A 25,689-nucleotide genomic window follows, 5' to 3' on the forward strand; every position below is an offset into this window, starting at 1 on the left:
TAGATACCCACATGAGAAACAGTCCCATTTGTAGATGTTTCTTTTCTGGATCACTTCTGCAATCACATACAAAATCAATTCCAGACAGAGTAGAGGTGTAAATGTGAAAAGAGAAACTTCTGAGCTTCTGGAGGAAAACAGTCAGGATGGTTGTAACAAAGGAGGAGGTAACTGTTCCCTAAACAAGACACAGAAGGGCCAACTATTACAAAATAAAACAACAACAACAACATGTAGTTGGAACTACAGTGCAATAGTGAGCACTTACCTAGCATGTGTGAGTCCCTGGGTTCAATTTTCAGCACGACTAGAAATGACACATTAGGCTTTACTATATTAAAAATGTCACATCAATAGACACCTGCAAGAGACTGAAATGTGGGCTGAAGAATTGGAGAGTAAACCCAACAAGAACTTAACTCCCAAACACATAAAGAAAATCGACAAAAAGAAAAACTAGTGTAAGTTTTGAGTAGGCATCACATAGGGTGTGGAAGGACTGTGTTAAGTGCAAGCAGGTGCTCAGCTTCATTCTGTGATGCTGAATGAGGTCCCATTGCACATGCACCAGGGGGACATGTTTGTACTGCCCAGGACAGAGCTGCCAGCCGAGGCCACAGACTCAGCGTGTCCAAGCAGTTTACCAACTGTGTTGTTGGTCTTCACTGTTGACTTGATGGGATTTAGGGTCACCTAAGATACATGTTGCTGGGTATGTCTTTCACAGAGTTTCTAGGGACGACCCACCCTGAGTGTTAGCAGCATCATTCATCGGGCTGGGGAATCTCAGACTGAATAAAAAGGGAAAGGAGAGAAAGCCAGCATCACTGCCTCTGGTTCCTGACTGTACATGCGTTTTGAGCAGGCAGCTCACACCTCAGCTGCCATGCCTTCCTCACCATAATGAACTCTATCCTCCCAAACCACAAGCCAAAATAAACCTACCTATCAGGTTTTTTTTCCCCCGTCAAAGCATTGAGAAAAGTAACTCATACGCCAACTCCATGAGCCAGTGTGTGGAAATGTGTGGTGGAAATGGCACATGATATTCTACAGGAGAGGTGGGTCTGCAGCAAAGCCAGACTGTGGCAGCTAGATCTCATCAATAGATGGATCAGTATTTATTTATACTGATATATATCAGTGGGCAGTGCTCGACACAGCAGCCCGTAGGCTGCAGATTCTCATTTCTCTAGATAATGAAGATAAGACAAAAGTGCATCTGCTCGTGAAGTCAAGATGGCAGCAGCTAGGGAGACTGCAGGCATGGGAGTGTGCTGGGGCTCCTGGCTGCTTATTTTGGGGTGTGGATACTGTCTATGAGTGTGTTTGGCTTAGGAGACTCAAGAAGCCTCACAGTTCTTTTCTCGATATAATATTTTAATGTATTATTCGAGAATACATTTTTGTATTTTGTATACAATATATTTTGATTATATCTACCCCAGCTTCCCTTACACCTTCTCCTTGGAGCCTCCCAACACATCCTTCCTTCTTTAACTTTGATTTTGTTTTTAGTAACACACTGAGTGCTGCCCATATTAAACAGATATACATGCAGGTAAAACACCCCTACACACAAAATAAAAATAAATAAAATTTTGAAGACAGCATTTATTAATATAGTCACAATATTCTATGATTAGGGTCTTGTGCATGGTAGACAAATGCTCGCCACTGAGCTGCATCCCCGTCTAAGCAGTGTCTTGGCATTGGCAGTGAGTGGTCTCAGAGTCTCTCGTTAAATATAACTTACAAATGAAAACAGTTTACACTTCCTTTCCTCATGACATAGAAGAAAGCTGGTGACCCGGTCTCCTTTTGAGGCGGAGGGCACAGTGAGTATCAACCACAGTGCTTGCTGCCTCGACTCTTCAGTGTGGGTGTCAACTTCAGGGGATTACCTCTGCTGTTTGTCGGCAGAGGCAGCTGTGACATGGAGAGCCTCAGCCTAGTTTCTGTCTTGACCCTGTAGGGATCTGCTGCAGGCGCTGACTGAGGAAGAGCTGCACACACTGGAACGGAGCCTCTGTGTTTCTCAGGATGTGGAGCTCCCTATCCGGTCAGACGCCCAGGCACCCAGTACCCTGGCACCCACCTTTTCTGCATCCCTTCCTCCGGAGGAGACACTTTCAGCCAGTGCCAATAACCCCGAGGCAGAACTGGCCTGCTCAATGCAGTATGATGATCAGGAGCTGGAGGAGCTCAGCCGCATGGTCCACAGGGCTGGGGACGAGATGTCTTCTCTGCTTTCACCGCCCAGTGCCTGCCAGTCCCCAGCACATAGGCCAGGCTCAGAGGCTAGCCCTCGAGGGGTAGCCTCTCCAGCCAGAGCCCAGCTTAAATCAGGCAGCGATGAGGAGGAAAGGGTGTTCTTCATGGAAGATGTGGAGGCGACAGAGTCTTCCGCCAGGCCTGAATCCCCAAGGGACACATTTGAGTTGGCGCAGGGTAATGTCCAGCAGGGAGGACAGGATGGCCTGAGTGGAGAGGTGGGGGTTGGGGCACCTGCCCTGGTAAAGGAGGAAGACTGGAGCAACAATAACATTGAGGGTGATAAGATAAAGCTGGCTAGCCTCGTGGGCTCCACGTCGTGCAGCTGCCTAGACTCACAGCTCTACGTGGATGGCTGGGAGGTGAGCGCAGAGGACGCTGAGACTGCGGAGATGATTGCACACCGGACGGGGGGAATGAAACTGTCAGCCACAGTCATCTTCAACCCCAAGTCTCCCACCTCCTTGGACTCGGCTGTGGCAACCCAAGAAGCCCCAGGTCATGGTATTTCTCCGTTGGAGCCCAGGGCAGAGGGGACAGGGGACAATTCACACAAACTCAGCACTACAGCCACCAACTGCCTCCTCCACTCGTGTGTGTGCTGCGGAAGTTGTGGGGACAGCAGAGAGGATGCTGTAGAGCGCCTACGGGAGAAGTGTGGTCCAGGAAGTGTTATCAGTGCCTCTAACCCTTCTGTAAGCTTAGCCAAGGGTGGTGACAAAGAACCCGAGAGACTAGATGAGGCCCAGCCTTCTGATGTCACCCTGCCTGCAGAAGATGCCCCCAACAGGCAGGAGCCCAAAGCCCCTGCTTCCAACAAGTGCCTGGCACACACCTCAGGGCCTCAGGTGGACACAGCAAGTGGGTTGCAAAGAGAGGGTGAGGTCAAAGGCCAGCCAGAGCCCGAGGCCAGAAAGCAGGACTCTGAGGAGTCCCCTGTGGTCAGTGGGGACAGTTCAAGAGGGGACATGGCCCAGGCAGAACCCCAGCACCTGTCGGGCTCCAGGTAAGGCTGGTTCTGTTCTAAGGAACAGAGTTATTCTCTTTTTCTGCATTCAGGTCATATCCTGGCTGATTCTCAAAGCATTGAAATGCTTCCTCTTGGAGTTTCTGGGCCACCAAACAGGTTCTGGACCCAGGGTAGGTATGTGGTTGATGTTTGAGAGGATAAAGAATGGACTCCTCAGGTACCCATCCTGTACTAAGCTGCCTATCAATGATCTTTAGAGGCCCAGTGACTCTTTTAGGTAATGTTGGCACAGGGCCACGCTCTTTCATCTTGGTAGCTTATTCTGCCCCTGACGTAGCCCATGGTGGCCTGGCCAGTTGTAAGTGGGTGTAGGTTGGAGCTAAGCACACAGTCCACTGATCTTTGCTCACCTTCAAACCTGCTGGGCTCATACAGCTGAGAAGAGATTCACAGAAACCCTGACTATGTACAAAGCCATGCTGAGCTCTTGAGGCTACCCTTGGGCAATTTCTTGGGCAGTATTTGCATGACTCCCGCTCTTCCTCAATTCAGTGCTCTCTCTCTCTTCCCTAGAATAGCCTTCTCTACTGTTGCCTGGTGATGTCAGGGTGGGATGGGACATGCCTCATTAGAGCTCAGGCTTCCCTCTGCCTCTCACCTGAGTGTTCTGTCCATAGCAGATTTTGACAAGCATCACTAGTGTTGACTGTATTGTGTATTTTGTCTGTAATGTTGGGGTGAGAGGGAGGAGCAAAGACTTACCCCAGCCTGAGTGGTTTTATACGTTGTTGTGGTGTCCTCAGAATCCTGCCTTGTGGAGATTTACCTGGGTAAGGTGGGCAAGGATGGAGGGCAGGACTGGAAGGGTCTTCACCTGGAGGTCCTGGATACCAACACTTGGGTGGGTACAGGTTGGGACAAGGCAAAGGACAAGATAGGGAACAGGTGGAAGAGGAGGGTACTTTCAACCCAGGGGCCAGAAATTTCTGGGTCCAGGGAAGATGCCCATTTCCTGTTCCACATCCCTTCCCAGACAACATACTGTGACCACTTTTTCTGGAAGCAGGCAGGGGGAGAGCTGGTTAGGATCTTGTGTGTGTCATAACTCTGAATGATCTCACACTCACAACATAGGTCTCTGCTCTGCTACTGGCTGTGTTGGCAGAAGTTCCGAACCCACTGACTTTCTCGGCCCTGGCAACCTCTAATCTGCCTTTGGCATACACATACACGATCTTCTGTGTAGACATGGAGAATGAGCCGTGCGGTGCAGGCACTTCCATGTGCCTCTCTTATCCTGAGCAATGCCTTCAAGGGTCACCCACACTATAGCTAGAGTATCATTTCATTTCTTTCTACGTGTCACCCGATCATGCAGAGGGGCCATGCTGTGTCTCTCCATTCACAGTTGATCCATCTGTAAGAGGTCTTTTGGGTGTCAAGAATAATGTGGCTGTGAAATTCTATTTCCAGTTTTGTGTGGACATGTGCTTTTATTATTTTTCGGTCTCTAATAGTAGAACACGAAGGTCATATGTCAACTAACCATTTTCCACATACCCGAGGTTACATATATCCTACAAGTGTTTTGTGTGTGTGTGTGTGTGTGTGTGTGTGTGTGTGTGTGTGTGTGTGTGTGTGAGTGGGGGGGGAGAGATTCCTTCACATTGTCTATGATTTTTAAGCAGCTTTCTGTCCTTAGGGTATAATCTGTTAATATGCAGCCAGTCAGTTACTTGGTTGGCAAGTACCCATAATTTAAGCCCTTGGCAGGCTGAAGCAAGAGAATGGCAAATTTGAACCCAGCTTGGGCCACAGAGTGAGACTGTGTCTCAAAACCAAACCAAACAAACCAGAACCAAAGCAGCTTGAAAATGTTCCTGCTTCACTTGGTTTATAGAAACTACCGCTTGCATATAACTCGGCTTCATAACTACATAGAATATTTGCATTCTTTCTAGACAAATAAATATATGTAAAGAGGTCTGCCTAAAGGGACTTTACTCTTTAAAGTTTTGTGACCCAGAGGTAGACTTTGAGGGTGCACACTTTTGATATTAGGTAGATGGCTCTGAAATCTATGCCTCTTCACCTTGCCCCCTGACCTCAACTCAGTTCTTTACCAGACTCTTTTTGGAGACATTCCAACTTTCCTTTACTGAAATGTAGAGCCCAGACATGGTTGGGCCAGTGTGTACTCGCTCGGGCCTGACGTCTCAGGCCTACATCCACACTCCCGCTGTTGTAGATGGTTCCGCAGAGGACAGCTGGTGCAGATGTCTCTCCTGTGTCCACAAAACCTTTTCTTGAAGGCAGCCCCAGCTTTGTAGCCATGTCAAATGGGATCAATCAACTTCCCAAAGACTGCTGATGGCTACCTCGAAGCCTCTGGCTCTGTTTATTGGTGAGTGAATTATTTTTTTTACAAAGCTGATGCAAGAATCCTGTAAATTCCTTGACAAGGGAGGTGTGGGTGGATTTTGTTTGTTTGTTTTGTTTCATTTCGGTTTTTATTTGTCCTATTTCTTATTTGTCCAGGTAATAGCAGAAGACATCTATCACTTGGAAGCTTCTACACTGGAGAGGGCTCTTCACAACATGCCTCTGCATTTAAACCCAGACCAGCTCAAGTATACACTCAACACTCAGCTACGGAAAGGTGAGAAAAACCTACCTGGCGGCTCAGAAGACCTCCCACCTTCCTGGAAGCCAGGTTAGAAGATGCAAAGGGTCTGAAGAGGAAGCACTTGGCAGGGGACCAACACCTCGGACAGAGGCACGTCAGCCCACCACTGTGCTTTAGGGAGCTGGAAGAGGTCTGCCTACGACTACCTGTCACTCCTTTCCCAACACGGATAGAACCACCCTAGGAGTACTGGCAAGTGTGTAGTGTCATGGGCACATTCCTCAGGGGCCAAGCCAGGTGCCGGAACCCACCCAGGAACCAGATGGATGCGGCAGGTCTTTCAGGCCCTGCAAGAAGGTGATGCAGCAGTGTGTTTTCAAACAGGAGCAAGAGGCCAGTCACACACAGGCAGAACATTTGCTGAAATGTGCAACGAGACATCAGGAGGTCTGTCTGGTCAGTGTGACAGCATTGTGATGAAGCTTTCTCATGACACATGTGGTCTCATGCACAGAGTGGTGTATTAGGATTCTCTAAAGAAACAACACACATATATATCACATGTACATCACATATATACATTATAAATATGTAAATATAAATTATATGTAATATGTATTAATTTATTTTAATTATATTATAAATATATATAATATATCTCCATATTAGATTGGGATGTATCTATAGAGGATCTAGACCGGGTACTCCAAAGTCTCATGCTGGTAAGGCTGAGGACCTGGTAGTTGTCCAGTCCGTAGGCTGGAAGTCTCAGCAGTCACAATCTGGTGCTGTGGTCCTGAAGGATTCCTGAGGAGTGGCTGATCTTCGGTCTATGTTGGGATCCTGAAGAAGTTGTTCCTAACAACAGCGAAGGAAGTACCTCAGCAACAGGGTAGATGAACTTGCCAGTGAGAGTGAAGACAAGCAGGCAAAAGGCAAAGTTTCCTTCTTCTGTGTCCTTTACTTTGGGCTGCAACCAGGTGCTGTTTGCATGTATCGTGGGTCTTTCTGCTCAAATAATCAGATTAAGGAAATTCTTCACAGGAGTGCCCAGCATCTTGGGTTTCAGTTGCCTTCTGTATGCAGTCACATTGGCAACCAAGATTATTCATCACAAGTGGGTTCTGCATCTGGGAGACAGATGCTAATGTCTGCCTCACCTGGGTGCCCCACTCTCTGCAAGCAGTAGGATCCGTTTCTCTGCTGTTCCGATTTGATCACAGGCTTTACCCATCATCTGGCAGGTGCCTCTGTACCTCCTGTGATATTTGGCATGGAAAGTGTAACGAACAATGGTAGGCCCTTTGCTCATGTGCGAGCCCCACCTCTGTGAAAGCAGAAGAAAAGCAGGGAGCTGTGACGAGCCGCAGTTGAGGCTGGAGCCCTCCACATTCCTGGAGTGTGTGTTGCTAGTTAGGTAGAAGATGGCTCCACACCTATGGAGGGTCATTCCTGCAGAGGGACTAGCAACACAAGCTGGAAACAGAGGGGCCTAAGGCTGAGAGTATAGGCCCTCCTGGAGAAGCCCCTCCATGGGTGGGTCTTCTGGCCTTGGCTGATTCCACCAGCCCCTGAATCAAGGGTGGTGGGACATTGTCAGTGTACAACATGAATGTCCTGCCCCTGCTGAATAAATGTTCCGGAACCTGGGCTCTTTAGTTCTTTCTGCTGACTTCTTTCCTATCTGTTCAGAGATGAATGTTTTTGGGAAAAGTTGACATTTTTTAAAGTTGGCTTTCTTCCATGTAGCCTTAGCTTCCTGTTCAAAGCATTCTTTGGTGTCAACTCCACTGTCTGCTTGTCAGAGGACAAAGCCCACTCAAGTCTGTCTCCTGCCTTGGACATGCAGGGATGTTTGCTGTAGAAACTACAGTAATCCCTTTTTCCCCTCTGTAAGTGTAGTCCCTGATCATTGTAAAAACCTGAGGAACATTAAAAAGACTAAAAGAAGTAAATAAAAATTTTCCACATTTTATGAATAGTTTTGGTTATTTTTCCTAAATAAAATGATGCTGTGAGCATTTCTCCACAAAGTTCCTGTAAAACACAACTCCAGGGCTAGAGAGAGGGCTCTGTGATTAAGAGCACTAGCTGCTCTTCCAGAGAACCTTAATGCAGTTCCCAGCACCCACGTGACAACTCACAACTTTGTAACTCCAGATCCTGGGACTCCAATGTCCTTTTATATCATCTGTGGTGCCCCAAGCAAATACATAATACACAGACACACGTGCAGGCAAAACACCCATACACAAAATTTTTTTTAAAAACTCACAACTCTAATAGACATGGTATTATGTCACAGGACATAGTCTATTTACTCTGTACAATTTATATTTCAGGTTAGTCTTGTACAGTTTCATTGTTTCTCTTTAAACTCAAGACTCATCATCACAGAGGTCAAGATCTTTCCAAAGAAGCACTGACATATGCATATACAACATACACGTACAGAACATACACACTTCAAGGTGTGCCCATTTTTATCAGCACAGGTGCCACAATGGTTAAATAGGCTTACAGTCCTGGGCTGCAGCTCAGACATACCTTACACTATGCCTTTAGCACAGTTCCAATTACTGCGTTTGTTGAGCCAGTGGGGCACTTTGCCAGTGTGGTCTTGTGGCTTCTTTCTAGCAGGCATTTCTATAGTTCTCCCTATAGGTGGTGGATGGCTGCAGTGGCCTTCTCTAACTGATTCCAGCTGCTGGGCCATCTGCTAGAACCATCCACAGTATCTCTCAGTAAGTCCCATGTAACATGTTGCATCTCTGTGTATCTGAATAGGGCTTAGAATCCTTATTTAGGGAAATGCACTGACTCAAGACCAAGTGGAAATTAACAGCGTCATGGGCTGGAAGGCAGTGGGCCTTCAGATGTCACTAGCTCCAGTACTGTTGGGACTTGAAGTCCCATTGTTAACGTTCTCACTTCCTCCATCCTTTCTCTAATTTCTGCCCAGTGTAACCCCAGTGCAGACTTGTAGTGTTCCAGTTCCAACTTTATAGGGCATACATATGATGGTTCTGCCAGGGAACCTCAGATCCTCATCTGGGTATCAGTGGGTGTAGGTGCCAGTGTTGGGGGGAGGCTCCTGGAGAACATGGCCTGGCAGAGTCCAGGCCTGAAGTACTGAGTGAGCCTTAGGGTATGTGTGCCATACCCTGTGCTGTTCTGGAGAAGGGTTGTAGGCTGATCCTGGCTAGCAAGTGTTCTGTCCATACGAAGCAAGACTATTTCTTGGTTCTTCCTACGTCAAGGGGCATAAACTTACAAGTCAGTGAGCAAAGGAAGGGAAAGGCTCAAATAGACCATATGCAGTCAAATGTGCCCATCCTCAGATGCCAGACTGCAGACGGGGCTTCCCCTGTTTAAATTGCAGGGTAACCAGGGAGGAAGTCCTCAGTCTAGCTCATCCGCTTGCTTGCACACAGTTATTTGGAAACATTTAGAAGCAGCAGAAGCTCAGGGAAAGTCTGGCATGCATGACAAGAATGGCAGTGTGTTTGGCATGTGTGTATCTGTGCCTGCATGTACATGCATATATGTGTGTGTATATATATATATATATATATATATATATATATATATATATATATATATATGTATGCATACATTATATATGTGAGTGCATGTTTTGTTTATCTGCATCTTCATACTTTCTTAGTGCATACACATATTGTATCTTTAGTTAAAAAGTAGTGACATGTGGATTAGAGTCCCATACTATAATAATGGGGCTTTCCTGAGAGCTGGGGTGATCGCTACCCTGGTCTCGACTCAGTCTCTGAGTCTGCTGAAGGTGTGAGCAGTGTTGTAGGTGATATCCAGATGAAACTGGGCAGGGCAGATGGCCTCAGGACCTGGTGGGTAGACAAGAACCACAAGAGTAGTTGTGGCATCTATGGAGGGAGGGCTATGGCCACTTAGTGGCACTCTTCATATTGGCCACTATTGCACTCAGTCTAGTAGAGGAGGGACTGCAGACTCAGGCTCACATACCTCTGACACAATGGGTCTGGTAGGCACGAAACCTCCCTCCCTCCTATACTAGCATGAATAGGATTTCCTCCCCAGCTGATCCTGCATACATGTCCCCCAGTGGGCACAGGTGGCATTGATGGAATGCAGTCTCTGCCTGCTCGTAGAGCTCATTCTATCATGGCTGTCATCAAGGTTGGGCTCTATGAAGATGGAGCTTCTCAGGCCCACCTGATGTCTGCATCTCTCCTCCCCATGGATAGCCAGGGGCCAAGTGCATTGACTGGAGCCTTCATGGTAACCTCGACTGTGGTCCTGGAGTCTTGCTCACTGTGCACCTTCTGGATTTTCACAGTCAGATCTGGAGATATTTCTAGCTCAGGCCTCAGGAAGTCTAGAATCAGTCATCTTGCTATGAGAGTGATGTGTTTGCAAAGCTTGAGAAGACCCTTGGTCATTTTGTGCTGGGGCAGCTTCTTTCTGTTGTCCTTTCTAGATAGGACACCATAAGTTCATCCCTCCACAGTGAGTGCTGTGTCGCTCTCTTAAGGTCAGACAGCATCATTTCTCTATTATGTAGATTAAATAAACTGAGGCCCTGGCAGAGATAGTGATGCCTGGGAACCTTCAGCTTATACGGTCTAATTGGTCTAATTTTCTAGTCCTTCACCTCACTGGGGCCCCACTGTGACTTTGACAGCATGGGTGTGAATGCAATTCACAGGCTAATTGACTCTGTATCTTCAGACAGGCATGCCCCGGGCAGGACGCTGTACTTGGCCTTGGCAGAAACTGAGTGTGTGGTCTCTGTAGTAACTGAAAATATAAAGAATGTTCTTATCTAGATGAATGGCCCTCCCATCTCAAAGGCCAGAGACCTCCTTGCTGCCTAGAGGGAATGGGGAGCCTCGTTCATTTCACACTTGGCTGACCTGGTGCCTGCCTTGTTCACATTCAGGTCTATTTGCTGTCCCACAGTGACTCCTCTACCTCCCAGTTGCCCTTTGATAACTGTAGAATGTGGACTAGAAATCTGAGAGAGCCTCTGAGTGACAAGGAGGAGAGGAGCAGGTGCCATGGGAATTTTAAAGGCTGGGAAGGGGGCCCCCTCAGCCTCAGCAACCCTCTCAGGGTTGGAGTCCCTAAGCTAGAATGCTGGGGTGGAAGTGAGGCTCCACCTTCCTTCTAAGTCACCATGAGAGGCTTGACAGAGGTAATGGGAGAGGGGGCAGCTAGCATCTGTACTGAAAGTTGCTGTGTCACCAGGAGCCCCTACCCCCATCGTGTGTGTGTGTGTGTGTGTGTGTGTGTGTGTGTGTGTGTGTGTGTGTTCTCTTAAAGAGACCTCAGCTGTCTTCCTTCGTTCCCTGCAGTTGGTTTCCAGGTGCTGTGGCATTCAAAGCCTGCACACAGAAGCATGAATCAAGACCATCTCTTTGCTGTTCAATTTGTGCAATGAATGCAGCAGTAAACACCCTTTGCAGAGCACTTTCCTAGATGTATAAACATTGATTACAAGCTCCGACTCCCTCTAAACGACTTAAGCTGTAATTATATGTTAGGTCGACGGTATCACACACTTTGAGCGTGCTGTGTTTGTGTGGACAGCTCTTCACTGCATGCAAATCCCCTCCCTGCAAACCGCTCTGTATTTGTGGCCTGGGGCAGCTGCACTGCTGTCTCACAGACTGGATGTTTATCTGGCCATCAGGATATTTGACTGCCATTCTGTGGATGTAGGGACCCATAACTCACTGGGGCTACCCAGCAGGTGTGGGATGGTCCCAGGAGGGGATCAGAGATTCCAAATCTACACTGATGTTAGAGGACACGTCTTCTATCAAACTTTAGAGGCTAGTGGTCTGAGGTCATAGTGCACTCCAGCTGAAGGTTCCGAGCCTTCCTGCCTCAAGTTCCTAGGGCTTCTGGCATTTCCTTGATTTGTGGAAAATCTCCTTTTCTCCCCGTCATAAGGACACTTACTGATCATCCAGGCTGGCCTCACCTTGAGAACCTGACACTGACGAATCTATAAAGTATTTTCTCTCCAGAAAGCTCACAGCCAAACCTTCTGGGATGTGATATGGATGTGTCACACTCTTGGTGCATATGGCATTCACTATGACATCTGGATCTTGGGCTTTTGACCATTCTGTTCTCCCACCCCTTTCCAGAGGGACGGCTATTGGATATGCCTTCATGACGCCATGACGGAGACATCCGGAAGAGTGACTGGCCGGAGACAGGGGGCTGCTGCAAGCCCTGCAGGCTGCCCTGCTTTCCTAATTCATGGTGTCCAGTCACTGCAGAGTGATCATCCCCACAGACAGGGGTGCCTGCTTGTGTATGGACTCTTTTGTCTGTTTCTCAGACATGGAGGCTACTGTGTTGAGAATCTTTGTGTATAGACCCAGAGCAAGAAGGAACGCTGTGACAGGTTTTACCTTCTTATTGAATGTGTTAATACATGGGTCCAATTGCAGTAACCGGACAGTCGGAGCAGGAAGAGGTTTGTGTAGTGGGGTCTCATTTGTGACCTGGTTGGGGACGGCTTCTCCCGTAGGACACTGGAACTGATCCTGAAGGAACTTGACACTCCATCCATAGGTAAAGGCACTGACACTCCATCCATAGGTAAAGGCACTTGTTACTAAGCCTGAGGACCTGAGTTTAGACAAGAAGCTCCTAAAGGGATCAGGGGCAGAGCATGGTGGCTCAGGGACACTGAAAAGTCCTATGGCCACATCATTCCTGGCTTCTCTGATAGCACAGAGCAAGGCTGAGAGGAGTGAGCAAGGGGAGGGAGGCTGAAAGGATGGGAGATGAGTGATTTAAATGGTGTTTTGTATGCAGAGCTTCTCTGGCCTGGACCTGAGGAGGTCTTGGTAGGAGCTTGTGCAGTGTTTGGGGGCAGCCTGTGCCTGGTACAGTCTGGATATTGGGCTCATCTAAGTCATGGGACTCTCCTGAAGCCTAGGACACTCCTCCATGAAAAAGTGTCTTAGAGCTTCTTGTTTTGTTGGATATTTTATTTATTTGCATTTCAAATGTTATCCCCTTTCTAAGTTTCTCTTCCGAAATTCTCCTCCACCTGCTTCTATGAGGATGCTCTCCTACCCACTCTCACCTCACCACCCTAGCATTCCCCTGCACTGGAGCCTCCACAGGACCAAGGTCCTCCCCTCCCATTGATGCCAGATAAGGCCATCCTCTGCTACATGTGCGACTGGAGCCGTGGGTCCCTCCATGTGTACACTTTGGTGGTTTAGTCCCTGAGAGCTCTGGGGATCTGGCTGGTTGATATTGTTGTTCTTCCTATGGGGTTGTAAACCCCTTCAGCTCCTTCAGTTCTTCTCCTAACTCCTCCATTGGGGTCCCCATGCTCAGCCTGATGGTTGGCTGTGAGCATCTGCATCTGTATTGGTCAGGCTCTGCCAGAGCCTCTCAGGAGACAGCTATATCAGGCTCCTGTCAGCATGCACTTCTTGGCATCAGCAGTAGTTTCTGGGTTTGGTGTCTGCAGAGGGGATGGATCTACAGTTGGGGCTTCTCTAACAACGAGCAGTAGATGCTATAGAGAGAAACTGCCATCTTGCAGTCGTGACCACAGGAAGTCAAGATCAGGGAGTCTCAGAGCTGGTTCTGTCAGAGACTGTGAGGAAGACCCTGTCCCAGGCCACCTTCCTGCTCCTGGGAGTGCCCAGGCATCCCTGGAATTCTTTGGCTTGTGGAATCATCACGCCCAACCTATACTTTCATTACCTCACAATGCTGTTCCTTCATGAGTGTCTGTGTTGATTTACTTTTTATGGAGACACCAGTCCTGTTGGATCAGGGCCTACCCTGCTCTAGTATGACCTCATCTGAATTCAAAGTACCCACTAGGACGCTGTTTGCAGGCTAGGACTTCATCATACATATGAATGGATACCATTCATCCTAAGATAGCATACGTAACTCTCTGCTAGAGCCAAGCAGGACCGTAAAGTGTCTGATGGTCATAACATGCTGACCACCTGCTGCTGTTCACAGCTGCACTGCAAAGCAGGTGTGACCTTGGTAGATGTTTTTAGAGCTTGTTATTAGAAAGGTGTCCTGCCCTACCTGTCTAATTGCTATAACGAAAGACCACAGCAGCTTGGAGTGGGGGTAGGTTTATTTCCATATACATATAATAGTTCACCATCAAAAGGTGTGAGAGCAGGAACTCAAGCAAGCAGGAATCTGGAGGCAGGAGGTGATGCAGAGGCCATAGTGATGCTCACTGGCTTGTTCAGCCTGCTTTCTTAGAGAAACCAGGACCACCAGCCCAGGGATAGCACCACCCACAAAGAGCCAGGCCTTCCCGCATTCATCACTAATTAAGAAAATGCTCTGCAAGCTTGCCTGGAGCACATAAGGATGTGATTGCCTTAAGTGAGGTTTCCTTCTTGCAGATGACTTTAGCTTCAGCACATTGCCTGACCTCTTGACTCATGAAGAAGGCAGAGCCAGAGCATGCTGTGGCCACTTCAGCTCTCTGGAGCTTTACTCTTGGAGACCGGGATGTCTAGGATGATGGGACTGACCAGGTCCAGGGCCTGGGTGTGGGCAGCAAGACCTTCATGTCTAACTTCTGGACGGGCCAACTTGCCTGTTGTTTTCATCTCAGACATCACATCTTCAGCAGTATGTTTCCTGTACAGATGATTGGACACCCACTGTGCCCTGGCCCATTTCACCACCTCTCTCCTCTTTAAGTCTCCTGCTGCAGGCACCATATGCAGGCCCAAGGGTGCCATCTGCTGCTGGCTGCCTCTTCCTTCTCTTCTTGGAATTGAATTTCTACTTGTTTGTTTATTTGTTGAGACTGGGTCCTACAGCATAGACTAGCCTCACCTATCTTTCTCCTGCCTCCTCCCCTAAGCTGGGGTGATAGAAATGTACCACCATGAATAATACTTCATTTATTCTTCAGACCAATAAAAGATGACTATTTTCTAATCTCTCGCTGATTTGTATGACACTACAGAGTTTTTTGTTTGTTTGGTTTGGTTTTTCAAGACAGGGTTTCTTGTGAGGCTTTGGCTGTCCTGGTGTTTGCTTTAAAGACCAGGCTGGCCTTGATTTTACAGCGATCCACCTGCCTGTGCCTCCTGAGTGCTGGTATTAAAGGTGTGCACCACCATCGCCTGGCAGCATTCTAGTTTTAAGAATATTTAAAGTTATTTATTATATTTATTATGGTTTGGAGGCAGGGGCTTGTAATGCATGCCACAGTTCGTTTGAGGAGGTCAGAGGATAAGTTGCAGGCTTCATTCTCTCCCTCCTCTATGTGGGGCCCAGGGACTAAACTCAGGTTCTTGGGCTTAGTGCCCTGAGTGCCATTTACCTGCTGAGCCACCTTAAAGGCATTCTTCCTTAACAGTATGTCCAGTATGTCCATGTCCTGCCTGTCCCACCCTCCTTGTCTGCTGTCCTCATGCCCCTCTTCCTTGTCCTGGTTATTTGTCTTGTTTTACTTCCACTTAATACAATTTTGATAAACACATGACATCCACCCCTCATGGTTTGAGCTGCACTGTGGTACTACGCTTGTAGCCTTAGTGGGTCAACATTCCCTTATCTCCAGGAGGTTTCCCTCTTCTAAACTGAATTCTGTCTCTATTTACCCGCCCCAGCCCTTGGCATGGACCCACACCGTCTTCTGTCTCTTTGGATTCTCCAGCCTTAGAGACCTCACCTAATGAAGACTTGTAAGATTTGTCTTTTGTATCAGCTTCTTTTCACGTGTCAAGGTCCATCGACACTGGAGTGTCATTTTGAAGGCTGGATGATATTTCACTGCCTTGTTTTAATACTTGTCCCTTTCATGGACTTTTGGGTTTGTTTGTACCTCTGGGTGTGTAAATAATGATGCTCAGAGCATCTCTGTCCAAACATGTGCCTGAATCTCTATGTTCAGTTCTTTTGAGTAAGCTGGGCATAGTGGTATGTAGCTCTAATCCTATCACTTAGGAAACCAAAGCAGGAGAATCATGAGGTTAACCTGGGTTGCATAGTGAGACCTTGTCTGAAACAATAAATTTAGGCAGGTATGGTGGTCACGACTGTACTCCCAGCACTTGGAAGGTAGAGACAGAAGGATCAAGAGTTTAAGGCCTAGCTCTAACTCCAGCTTCCCAGGCTTTCTCTGTGTACAATAGACATTTGCTGTATTAGAGCTTGTCAACAGACAACACATCTGTCAGTGTCCCATACAGTAATGAGAGAACCCATTGGGCTCAAGGAGCCCTTCCAGGACCAGCCCTCCTTCCTGTGTAGTCCCCTGTTGTTGAGTGTTACTGGTGTCTCACCTTTGTGCTCCCAAATCCTTCTATACCCAGGGTTGTATCCATGAGCACAGCCCTGTGTTTACCCATTGCTCATACAATACATAAGTTAAGTCATCCTATAGTGGCACACCCCAGCCTTGGCAGCCCTGGCAGTGGGTGGTTAGTTAGCAGCCGACTCTGCATCCCATCATGGAGATTTGAACTCCTTCCCACTTTTCTTCTGGAATATGGAGTGCTTTCACAAAGATCATTCGTGTCAGCAGACATACCGACAGAGGGTTCAGAGCTATGTTGAAAATGGGTTCACTAAGCTATAGAATTGAGAGTGTATACTGTTTTATTTTATTTTATTTTTTAACAACTTTATTTTACAAAACAAAGATAAATGTATAGATGTTAAGCATTTTTTGCATAAAATTATACAATACATTTTTGTCAGTACTTTTTTTTCAGATTTTAAAATAATTTTTACGTAAAACTATATGAATATATTTTTTAGTCAGTACTTGATTTTTTTAAAGGTTTGATAGCATGCATTGAAAACTTAATAGTTACAATGAGCATAAAGTACATGTAAAACAAAATGTAACATGGAAATAGTCAAAATTTTCTTGTTGTGTAAAGATTTTTTTTGTTTTGTTTTGTTTTCTTTATTTCTTGGACTTCATACAGTCTGTGAGTTGTTTCTGGGGGAATGCGAGCCTCTGGGGTTAGCTTCCCACTATCAGTGACTGCATATTATGTCTGTTCTTTTGTGACTGGGTTATCTCACTCAGGATGATATTCTCTAGATGCAGCCATTTTCTTAAGAATTTGGTTAAGTCTGGTGGCTGAGTAGTATTCCATTGTGTAAATGTACCACAATTTTTGTATCCATTCATCTTCTGAAGGACATCTGGGTTCTTTCCAGCTTCTGGCTATTATAAATAGAGCTGCTATGAACATTGTGGTGCATATATCTTTGTTGTGTACTAAGGTGTCTCTGGGGTATATGCCCAGAAGCTGGGTCTTCAGGTAGTATTATGTCCAATTTTCTGAGGTATTGCCAGACTGATTTCCAGAGTGGTTGTATTAGTTTGCAACCCCACCAACAGTGGAGAAGTGTTCCTCTTTCTCCGCAACCTCGCCAGCATCTGTTGTCATCTGAGTTTTGGATCTTGGCCAATCTGACTGGTGTGAGGTGGAATCTCAGGGTTGTTTTGATTTGCATTTTCCTGATGGCTAAGGATGTCGAGCACTTCCTCAGATATTGCTCAGCCATTTGATATTCCTCAACTGAGAACGTTTTGTTTAGCTCTGTACCCCATTTTTTAATAGGGTTATTTGATTCTCTGGTGTCTAGCTTTTTGAGTTCTTTGTATACCTTAGATATTAGGCCTCTATCTGATGTGGAGTTGGTAAAGATCTTTTCCCATTCTGTTGGCTGCCGTTTTGTTTTCTTGACAATGTCCTTAGCCTTACAGAAACTTTGCAATCTCATTAAGTCCCATTGGTTAATCTTTGACCTTAGAGCTTGAGCCATTGGTGTTTTGTTCAGAACTGTTTTATTTTTAATGGCACCAAAAATACTTTTTCAGGGTGTTTGCAGTAGTTTACACCCCAAGAAGAACAAATACCATTTTCCACTCCTGTTGGGCAGCCTGTCCTCTAAGGTATACCAAATAGTCAAGTACCCACAAGCATTTGGCATAGAAAACAGGCCAACAAATAAATCAGTTTCCACCAAAAGGAAAAGAGAGACACGAGTTGCTATCAATCAACTGAGTGGGGTCCTTTTACTCCACCTGAGGAGAATTCATGCTAGACAGGAAAAGCTCTCCCGGGGCTGGCATTCCTGAGCCCTTGGGTTGTAGAGTGGCAGAGCCAGAGACTAATAGCTTCTAAGCAGGGCTTAGTGTTTGGGGGTATAGATGCTGCAGGCTTGTGGCCCAAACACTGATTGGAGGATTATTGCCCTGGGCTTAAACCATCAGAAGCCCTGCCTCTTGGCAGCAGTGTGAAGAGGTGGTCAGCTGGAGGTAGTGCTCAGTGCCACAGTGAGTAACATTATAGCCTCAGGCGACAGACTCTTGGCACTTGGGTTTGGCAGCCCTCTGGAACTTCCAGCAACCAAGGCCTGTAGATTCTCTACTTCTTACTAACCTTCTGCTTTTCGTGTGTTTGTTTAACACATGTAAGTGTTTTGCCTACATGTTTATGCACAGTATATGCATGCCTGGTGCCTGTGGGGGCTACAAAAGGGGAGTGAGATCCCTTGGAACTGGAGTTACAGACAGTTGTGAGGTACTACGTGGGTTCTGGGAAGCAAACCCCAGTCCTCTGGAAGAGCAGCCGTTGTTCCTAACTGCCGAGCTATCTTCAGCCTCTTCTCTCTCTTAGCCCCTCTCTACTTTTCCTTGTCTCTTTTTATTTGTGCTGCCCCATTGCCCATGATTCCCACCCTGTGGCCGTCGGAACTCAGCTGCCTCAGCTCTGCGGCCAGTCTGCTGGAAGTTTAGCAGCTCTTGCTCCACTTAGCATCTAGTGCCCTGACATTTCAGAGACTTGGCTATGAATCCCCTGTGCACTGTCAGAATGAATTTCTAAGAACAAATCTAATAGAACTAACCACTGGGAGGGAAGGGACAGGTATTGGGGCGGGGGAGGAGAATATTTGCACGTCCTGTTGCTGTCGTAACAAAGTACCACAGTGAGTGGCCCCAGTTGTCAAAAATTTATCCTCTTATAGTCTCGAGGCCAGAAGTCTAAAATCTGGCAGGACTGTTCTCCCTCCAGAAGCAGCAGAGTCCTTTCTGTCTCTTCCAACTGCAGGGAGCTCCAGGTAACCCTTGGCTTTTAGCTGCATCACTCCAACCCCAGACTCTGGACATATGGTCTCCTCTTCACCTTGAATTCCTGCGCCTCCACTTTTGTGTCTTACAGGGACACTTGTGCTTGGACTTAGGACCTAGTGAATAATCCAGGATAGTCTCAACACCAGTCCCTTCACTTGATTACATCGGAAAAGATCTTCCTTTCAATCATGTTCCCCTCTCAGACTCAGAGCCACAGATGGCATGAGAGGAGGAAGTGTCTTCATAGCAGTTGGGAGATTATGTTAAATGAGGGTGCAAGGTGGAGAAATTTAATCTATCGTAAACACCACATAGCCCCCTGGAGAGGCGAGTGCAGGGAAGTGACAATCAGAGGCCAGAGCAAGTCATAACCGAGTTGGGTTCTGTCAAGTCCATTGGTCTTTAAAAGTGGGCACACGGACACATTTATGTGATGGAAATGGTATATCCAGGTAACTCAACTCCTTGCAGGGGAACTGTGGGCAGATTTGCCCTGATCCACTGTCCTCAAGCCTTGAGCCTTCTGGCTTTGGTTTCTGTCAGCCTGACACAAACCTAGACATCTGGGAAGAGGAAGTCTTAATTGAGAAAACACATCTGTAAACTTGGCCTGTAAGCAAGTGTGGGGGCAATTTATTAACTAGTAATTGATGTGGAAAGCCAAGAACACTGTGAGTGTTGCCAGCCCTGGATAGGTAGTCCAGGGTTGTATAAGAAAGGAGGCTGGCTGAGCAGACTACAGAAAGCAAGAAGTGTTTCTCTATGGCCTTTGATTCAGTTCTTGGCTCTAGATTCCTGCCTTAAGTTCCTGTCCTGACTTCCCTTTGTGATGGAGAGACTTGAGAGTTGTAATCTGAAATAAACCCTTTCTTTCCTGAGTTGCTTTTAGTCACGATTTTTATCACAGCGATGGAAACCCTAAGTGAGATGGGTCCCTAGTGGTGACCCCTACTCACCTGCCCTGCCTCTCCTCTCTGCATCAGCTCCTCGGCTGGTTCCTGCTCCTTAGACAACACCAGGTTGGAGGTGGCCACTGCAGCCTTGCCTGTCACCCCCATAGCCACCAGAGAGAAGATCCGGTCCAGGTTCCATGGCAGCCATGACCTGATCCACCGCCTGTTTGTCTGCATTTCAGGTGTGAGATCTCGACCTAGGGCATGAGCTTGGGGGGAAAGCAGGGTGTGCCTCAGGAGGGAGAACAGTGGGGCTGTCCCAGCTTTCTCAGGCTAAAGTGTGGTCTGAAGAGCAAGTCTAGGGTGGGGTAAGATCTGTCCTACAGGGAGGAAGGGGTTTCCTTTAGGGGTGTGGCTGGGAGTGGTGGGCTGGAGTGATGGGCAGGTCAGCAAAACAGCCAGGCCTGGGACACTACCTCAGTGGGATTTACACTGGGATCCATGGCTGTGCAGAGTCTGCTCTGTGACCTTTCCGTCAGTCAAAGTCACTCAGGGCAGTGGAGTATGGGATACTGGGAGGATGCAGACATACCTGGATTTCATTGTCTCTATCATAGTACTACCATAGGCACAGTGTTATGGAGGACTCTGTCAGTATCTCTTGGCAACCACTACAGCTTACTTGTGGCTGTGAGCCCTGGACAAGTTATATATCAGGGAGCAATCAAGGTGGGGTTAGGTTGGAAGCTTTCATCCTTTCCTGTCTCATGGATTTATACTTATGTCAAGGGAATCCTCTCCCCAGGGGGTTGGCACTTGCTGATCTGTGAGCACTGGGTGTATCCTGTACAGCATGTGGCAGTGTGGTCTCTCATTGCGGTTGGCTCACCCCAGTCTTCTGTCTTCCTGCCACTTTTCTATCAGGTGTAGCTGACCAGCTGCAGACCAACTATGCTAGCGACCTAAGAAGTATCCTCAAAACACTGTTTGAGGTCATGGCCACCAAGCCAGAAGCAGATGACAAAGAGAAGCTAAAGAAGGGTGAGTAGATTTACAGGACAGGCTCTGGGGCCCATGCCAGCCACCATGTGCAGGAAACCATACCAAGGCAACACCCCCCAGGTTCTCCTGAACCAAATGTACCGGGTTGCTGACTTAGGGGGATGAGTCTAGCTTGGGAAAGTGGCTCTCCATACCACTCTTCAGGTGGGTCCCTGGCTCTGGTTCTTACATCCATCATTTTGCTGCAGACAGAGGTTGGGAACTTGCCTTCCATCTTAAACCAGGCCAGATGACTAGATGAGTTAGTTACACTTACCTGTCAAAGTATTCAGAGACCAGACCAGCCCAAGTGAAAAAGAGGGGAATGACTCATCTCTCTAGGAGAGCGTAACAATGCCCACTCTCAGCTGCCTCATATTATATACATTCAGCTCATTGAGGGCACACATTTGCTCTCATATTTACACATAGGTGCACACTTGCATACCATATACACAAACAGGTAAATAGATATTTGGTGAGGAAGGGAGTTTGCCCTCTGTCCCTATAGGGTCCCTGGTAGGAAATGACCCCTAGATACCTTCTCTGACCCCTGGTGCTAGTCTAAGGTATTTGTTTGGGGAGAGCTATATGTTCACACAAGGGCTTCTGCCTGTGAGGTATCTGAGTATATGGAATAGCCCAGTCAGTACTGGAAGTCTGGCTTAACAGGGAATGTTGGTGAGAAGGAACTTCTGCATCATTCAGCTCTGCCACCTGGCCAGATTCTGACTGCCAATCCAGGCAGGGCTGCCTCTGGAAATCACGAATCAAGTCGGGGATGATGACAGGCGCCTTGGCCCTGCTCTGGGCAGAGCTTTCAGATGCCAGGGCTTTAAATCCCTGCTTTGGGAACCATAGGCTAGGAAATGTTACCAGTCAGTGCAGGGGCCTCAGGGCTAGACGCTTGTGCAGAGGAACTACCAAGTGCCCCCCAGATGGGGAGACAATCGGGGGCACCCAAGTGCTCACTAAGGACAATCAGTTGCATCCACTACATTGCCTACTAACCCCAGCGGTTCCCCTTTCTCTTTCAGTAACTCAGACCCTGAGGAGCGCGGCCTTGGAAGACTGTGCATTGTGCCAGGAGACCGTATCATCCTCAGAACTGGCAGCTAAGACCCGAGATGGGGACTTTGAAGGTATGTGTGACGCTCTGGTATGAACCTGGCATGCTGTCTGCTAAGCAGAAGGAGCTACTCTGTACGTATTCATCTGTACATCCAGGCTTTCCATGGGCGATAGCCACCCACTCAACCTCCTCCTTAGTACTAGGTGCATACAGCCCTTTTACTGCTGTGAAACCTTGGGCCTGGTGATTAGCAGCTCAGCCTAGTAGATGCAAGCTCTAGGAAGGAGAGCAAGGACTGATTGTGACTACAAGTGACTGATCTGGCCAATACTCAATGCCCTAGCACTTCACCTGCACTAAAAGAGTCTCACATAGCAGCCTTGGGACACTCTGGGATATTAATGGGGGCTTTGAGGGACACAGAAGCTTTCCTTGTGAAGAGGGGGCTTCATGGAGACTTCCCAGAGTAGGTTGGACGTTAGGCCCCTTGGATATCAAAGGAGAGGAATCCTGGCCGGTTTGGGAATACTGCAGTGCAGCTATGGGAGGGGCCCAAGGATGGCACAGAAGCAGGCTAGTAGGATGTTGAATTGGTACCTGGATCATGAAGGCCTGGATTAGCTAGTGTCTCACCAGATGGCTAGACTGTGACCAAAGATGGCAAGGTCTTAGGGCAGGATGATTGATTCTGCTGTACATCCTGAGTCCAGACGACGTGGTCTCAGGTCTGCAACTGGGGTGTGACTCTGTCCACCACCTAGTCACTGGCAGTGACTGACAAGCCTAGAGCGAGACCAGAGGAGCAGGATAGGAGGGGTCTATCCACCAGCCAGGCCCCAACCCTTCCCTGCACCCCGCCCCCAGCTCAGACTGCTCTACAAGTATGCTTTTCTGCTACTCTTGTGACAGACCCTCCTGAGTGGGTGCCAGATGAGGCCTGTGGCTTCTGCACCTCCTGTAAAGCCCCTTTCACTGTCATCCGCAGGAAGCACCACTGTCGCAGCTGTGGTAAGGTAGGTGGGGCCCTGCTGGCCCTCTGCATCTTCACAGTTGTATGGGGACTGTCCCCAGGTACAGTAACAGGGTTTAGGAGTTAGAGCTCATGTCTTGGGAACTCAGTCATGTTTTTGTGGTCCTTGTGTTAGAGCCTTCGTCCAGGTTCTAAGCTCTACTCGACTTCATGTCTTAGGCCATTCCTGGGTACCCAGGTACAAGCCTGGCCTCTCTAAGGTAGGAGTAGGAAGGGGGAGAGGTTTGAGGAGTCTGCAGTAGCTATGGTGAAGGGCCTAGTTATTTCCAGGAATCCTGACCTCCTGGGCAAGCCCTACCTGGAGTTTCCTGGAAACTCCAGTTCCATAGCCTGCAAGGCCCGGGCCAGGTAGACTTGTGCCCGTGCTTTTCCTGCCTGTTTTGGATGGGAGAGCTGTGTAAAGGGGCTGACCAAAGCCCTGTCTGCTCACTGCCCTCTATCCCTCCTTGGCTTCCAGATCTTCTGTTCCCGCTGCTCATCACATTCAGCACCACTTCCGCGCTACGGACAGGTGAAGCCCGTCCGCGTGTGCACACACTGCTACATGTTCCACGTTACACCCTTCTACAGTGATAAGACGGGCATGTGATGCTGTGCCTGGCATGTCCTATCCAGGGTCTCTAGGAAGGAGGTGCTGTGCCTGCTGTGTGCCCTGTCCAGGTTGCGTGCTGCAGGAGGGCCTCATTGCATCTCATCAAGCCAGAGCTGCTGCAGGCCTGCCCAGGTTCCAGGATGTACAGTCTCCATCTGCTCTCCCCGGCCTCTCCACTGTGGAGACACTCACGTCCTGGCATGGGCCAATGAGAGGATGGTCAGTTGCTGCTTCCAGGTCAAGTTACCTAGTCAGGCAGGATTGAACTTTTTTTCTCTTGCCTATCTAATGGCACTTTGCTCCAGCCATGGAGCAAAGGCAGGAGAGGGCCAATTCTCTGTCTTCTCTTCTGTAGCCGAGAATCTGGAAGCAGAAGCCAGGGGGCGCTAGGCCTCAACATCATAGCAGGACTCCCTGCTGTTCACCACACACCTCATTTCCTAGGGCTCACACCTGCCTCAGACCCTCAACAACACACAACTCATCTCTTTTTGAAGGGGGAAAATGTAGGGAGCAGACACAGTGGTCTCCAGGGGAAGTAGGCATTGCCACTTGCTGGTAGAGCAGGGGCTGGCCACCCACTGATACCATAGGCCGAGCTCTCAGGTGTTTGGGACAGGGTCCATCAGGCAGCTTGGCTAACATTCCCCTCTTCCTGCACCCACTGGGACTCTAACCCACTTCCTCAGACCTCAGTGCGGCCTGGACAGGCTGAGACGCACAGACACCTCCTCAGGCTTCAATCTCAGGCTTCACGTTGCAATGACGATTACAGTTTTATTTTTAGAGATGACACACCTACTGCTTCTTTTATAGGATGAAATCCAATCGCTGTTCAGCAGTGGAATACACATGCACAAAAATGGCTTCTGTGCAGGGGTGGGGGGGAGAGTATATAACAGAGGGGATATTATGTATTATTTTTATTTTCTAAATGCTGTAATTCGAAACCATTTCCATAAATCTATTTAAGGATTGCACACGCTCTGGTGTCTTCTGTGAACACCGAGTCCTTGATGTTGTCGGGTAGGTGATGGTGTTGGTGCTGATGTGGCTTTTCTTCTGGAACACCGGGGCATCAGTGCTTTGGGGACAGTTGAACAGGAGAACTTGTACCCCTGCCAACACTGAGGAGGGGCTGGCTGGCTGCTCTCTGCGCCTGGAAGCTTCCTCCATCTTGGGATGGTGTCTGGCTCCCTAGATGCTGTTACCCACCCTGCAGCTAAGATGTCTGATCTATGCTAGGGGGAAGGGGACGACATCTGGCTACTCCACACTGGTGATGTTAATCTTAGACCTTTACTAGCCACCCACCTGGGGACTGCCTCTTTGACTATTCTAGGGAGAATACAAGAGGCTGACCAGGATCACCATGGTAACAGAGCCTTTGTGTGCAGTTGGGGCCTGAGTCCTTGAGTCCTTTTTAAGTGCCCAGTCCCTTGAAGGTGGGTGCTTGGGTGACAATGGGTAGGGAAGGGAGACTGAGAGACAGTAATGCCTGTCTTAACTTTTTTTGGTTGATGTTTTAAAGTGAGGTTTTCTCTGAGTGGAACAAGCCTAGGAAGTATAAGAAAGGAGAGTCCAGCTAGGTTGTTGACTCTTACTTCCCAGGGTTGGACCCCATAATTGCCCACCTGGGAAGTATGCAGAAAATTATTCTTCTCTCATTCCTTTCCATCCTGTGTCTTTGTCACTGGCTAAACAGCTGTACCCCAGTGGCCTATGAGCCTCTGAAGAAGGCTTTCGGCTGCTACTGACCAGGAAGCCAGGCCCTACAGGAGCCCACATGGACTATACTGTGGTGTTCACTTCTGTCGTCACTGGCATTTATTTTCCAGACCTGAAATATGGTGTCCTTCTCTTCTACCATGTCAGAGGGAGAAAGGAGTGAAAGTCAGAGCATTGTGTGTGTTTATGCTTTCCCCATGAGTGGCCTTCTGAGGCAGCCTTGGTCTACCTTTGTGAGTTGGGTGAGGGGCATTGCTCCATTAACTGCTCTGTTGTAAGGCCTGGGGCCATAGGTGCCTTTCACTGAAGATGATCAACTGCCCCATTCATCTAC

General features: G+C 48.1%; 1 protein-coding gene across 1 annotated transcript in view; it reads left to right on the forward strand.

The window, feature by feature from the left end:
- ZFYVE28 (zinc finger FYVE-type containing 28) overlaps positions 1-23,624 on the forward strand; it is a gene marked incomplete at both ends in the record, with an annotated part of 84,686 nt that extends 61,062 nt beyond the window's left edge. Inside the window, 6 exons of the mRNA XM_080938961.1 lie at positions 1,976-3,280; positions 19,983-20,134; positions 20,817-20,933; positions 21,971-22,075; positions 22,915-23,018; positions 23,493-23,624. Of these exons, the coding sequence (XP_080795087.1) occupies positions 1,976-3,280; positions 19,983-20,134; positions 20,817-20,933; positions 21,971-22,075; positions 22,915-23,018; positions 23,493-23,624 (1,915 nt within the window). The remainder of the gene's footprint in view (positions 1-1,975; positions 3,281-19,982; positions 20,135-20,816; positions 20,934-21,970; positions 22,076-22,914; positions 23,019-23,492) is intronic.
- Between the last annotated feature and the right edge of the window lie 2,065 nt (positions 23,625-25,689).

The sequence above is a fragment of the Micromys minutus genome, assembly GCF_963924665.1.
Source record: "Micromys minutus genome assembly, chromosome: 1".
Lineage (NCBI taxonomy): Eukaryota > Metazoa > Chordata > Mammalia > Rodentia > Muridae > Micromys > Micromys minutus.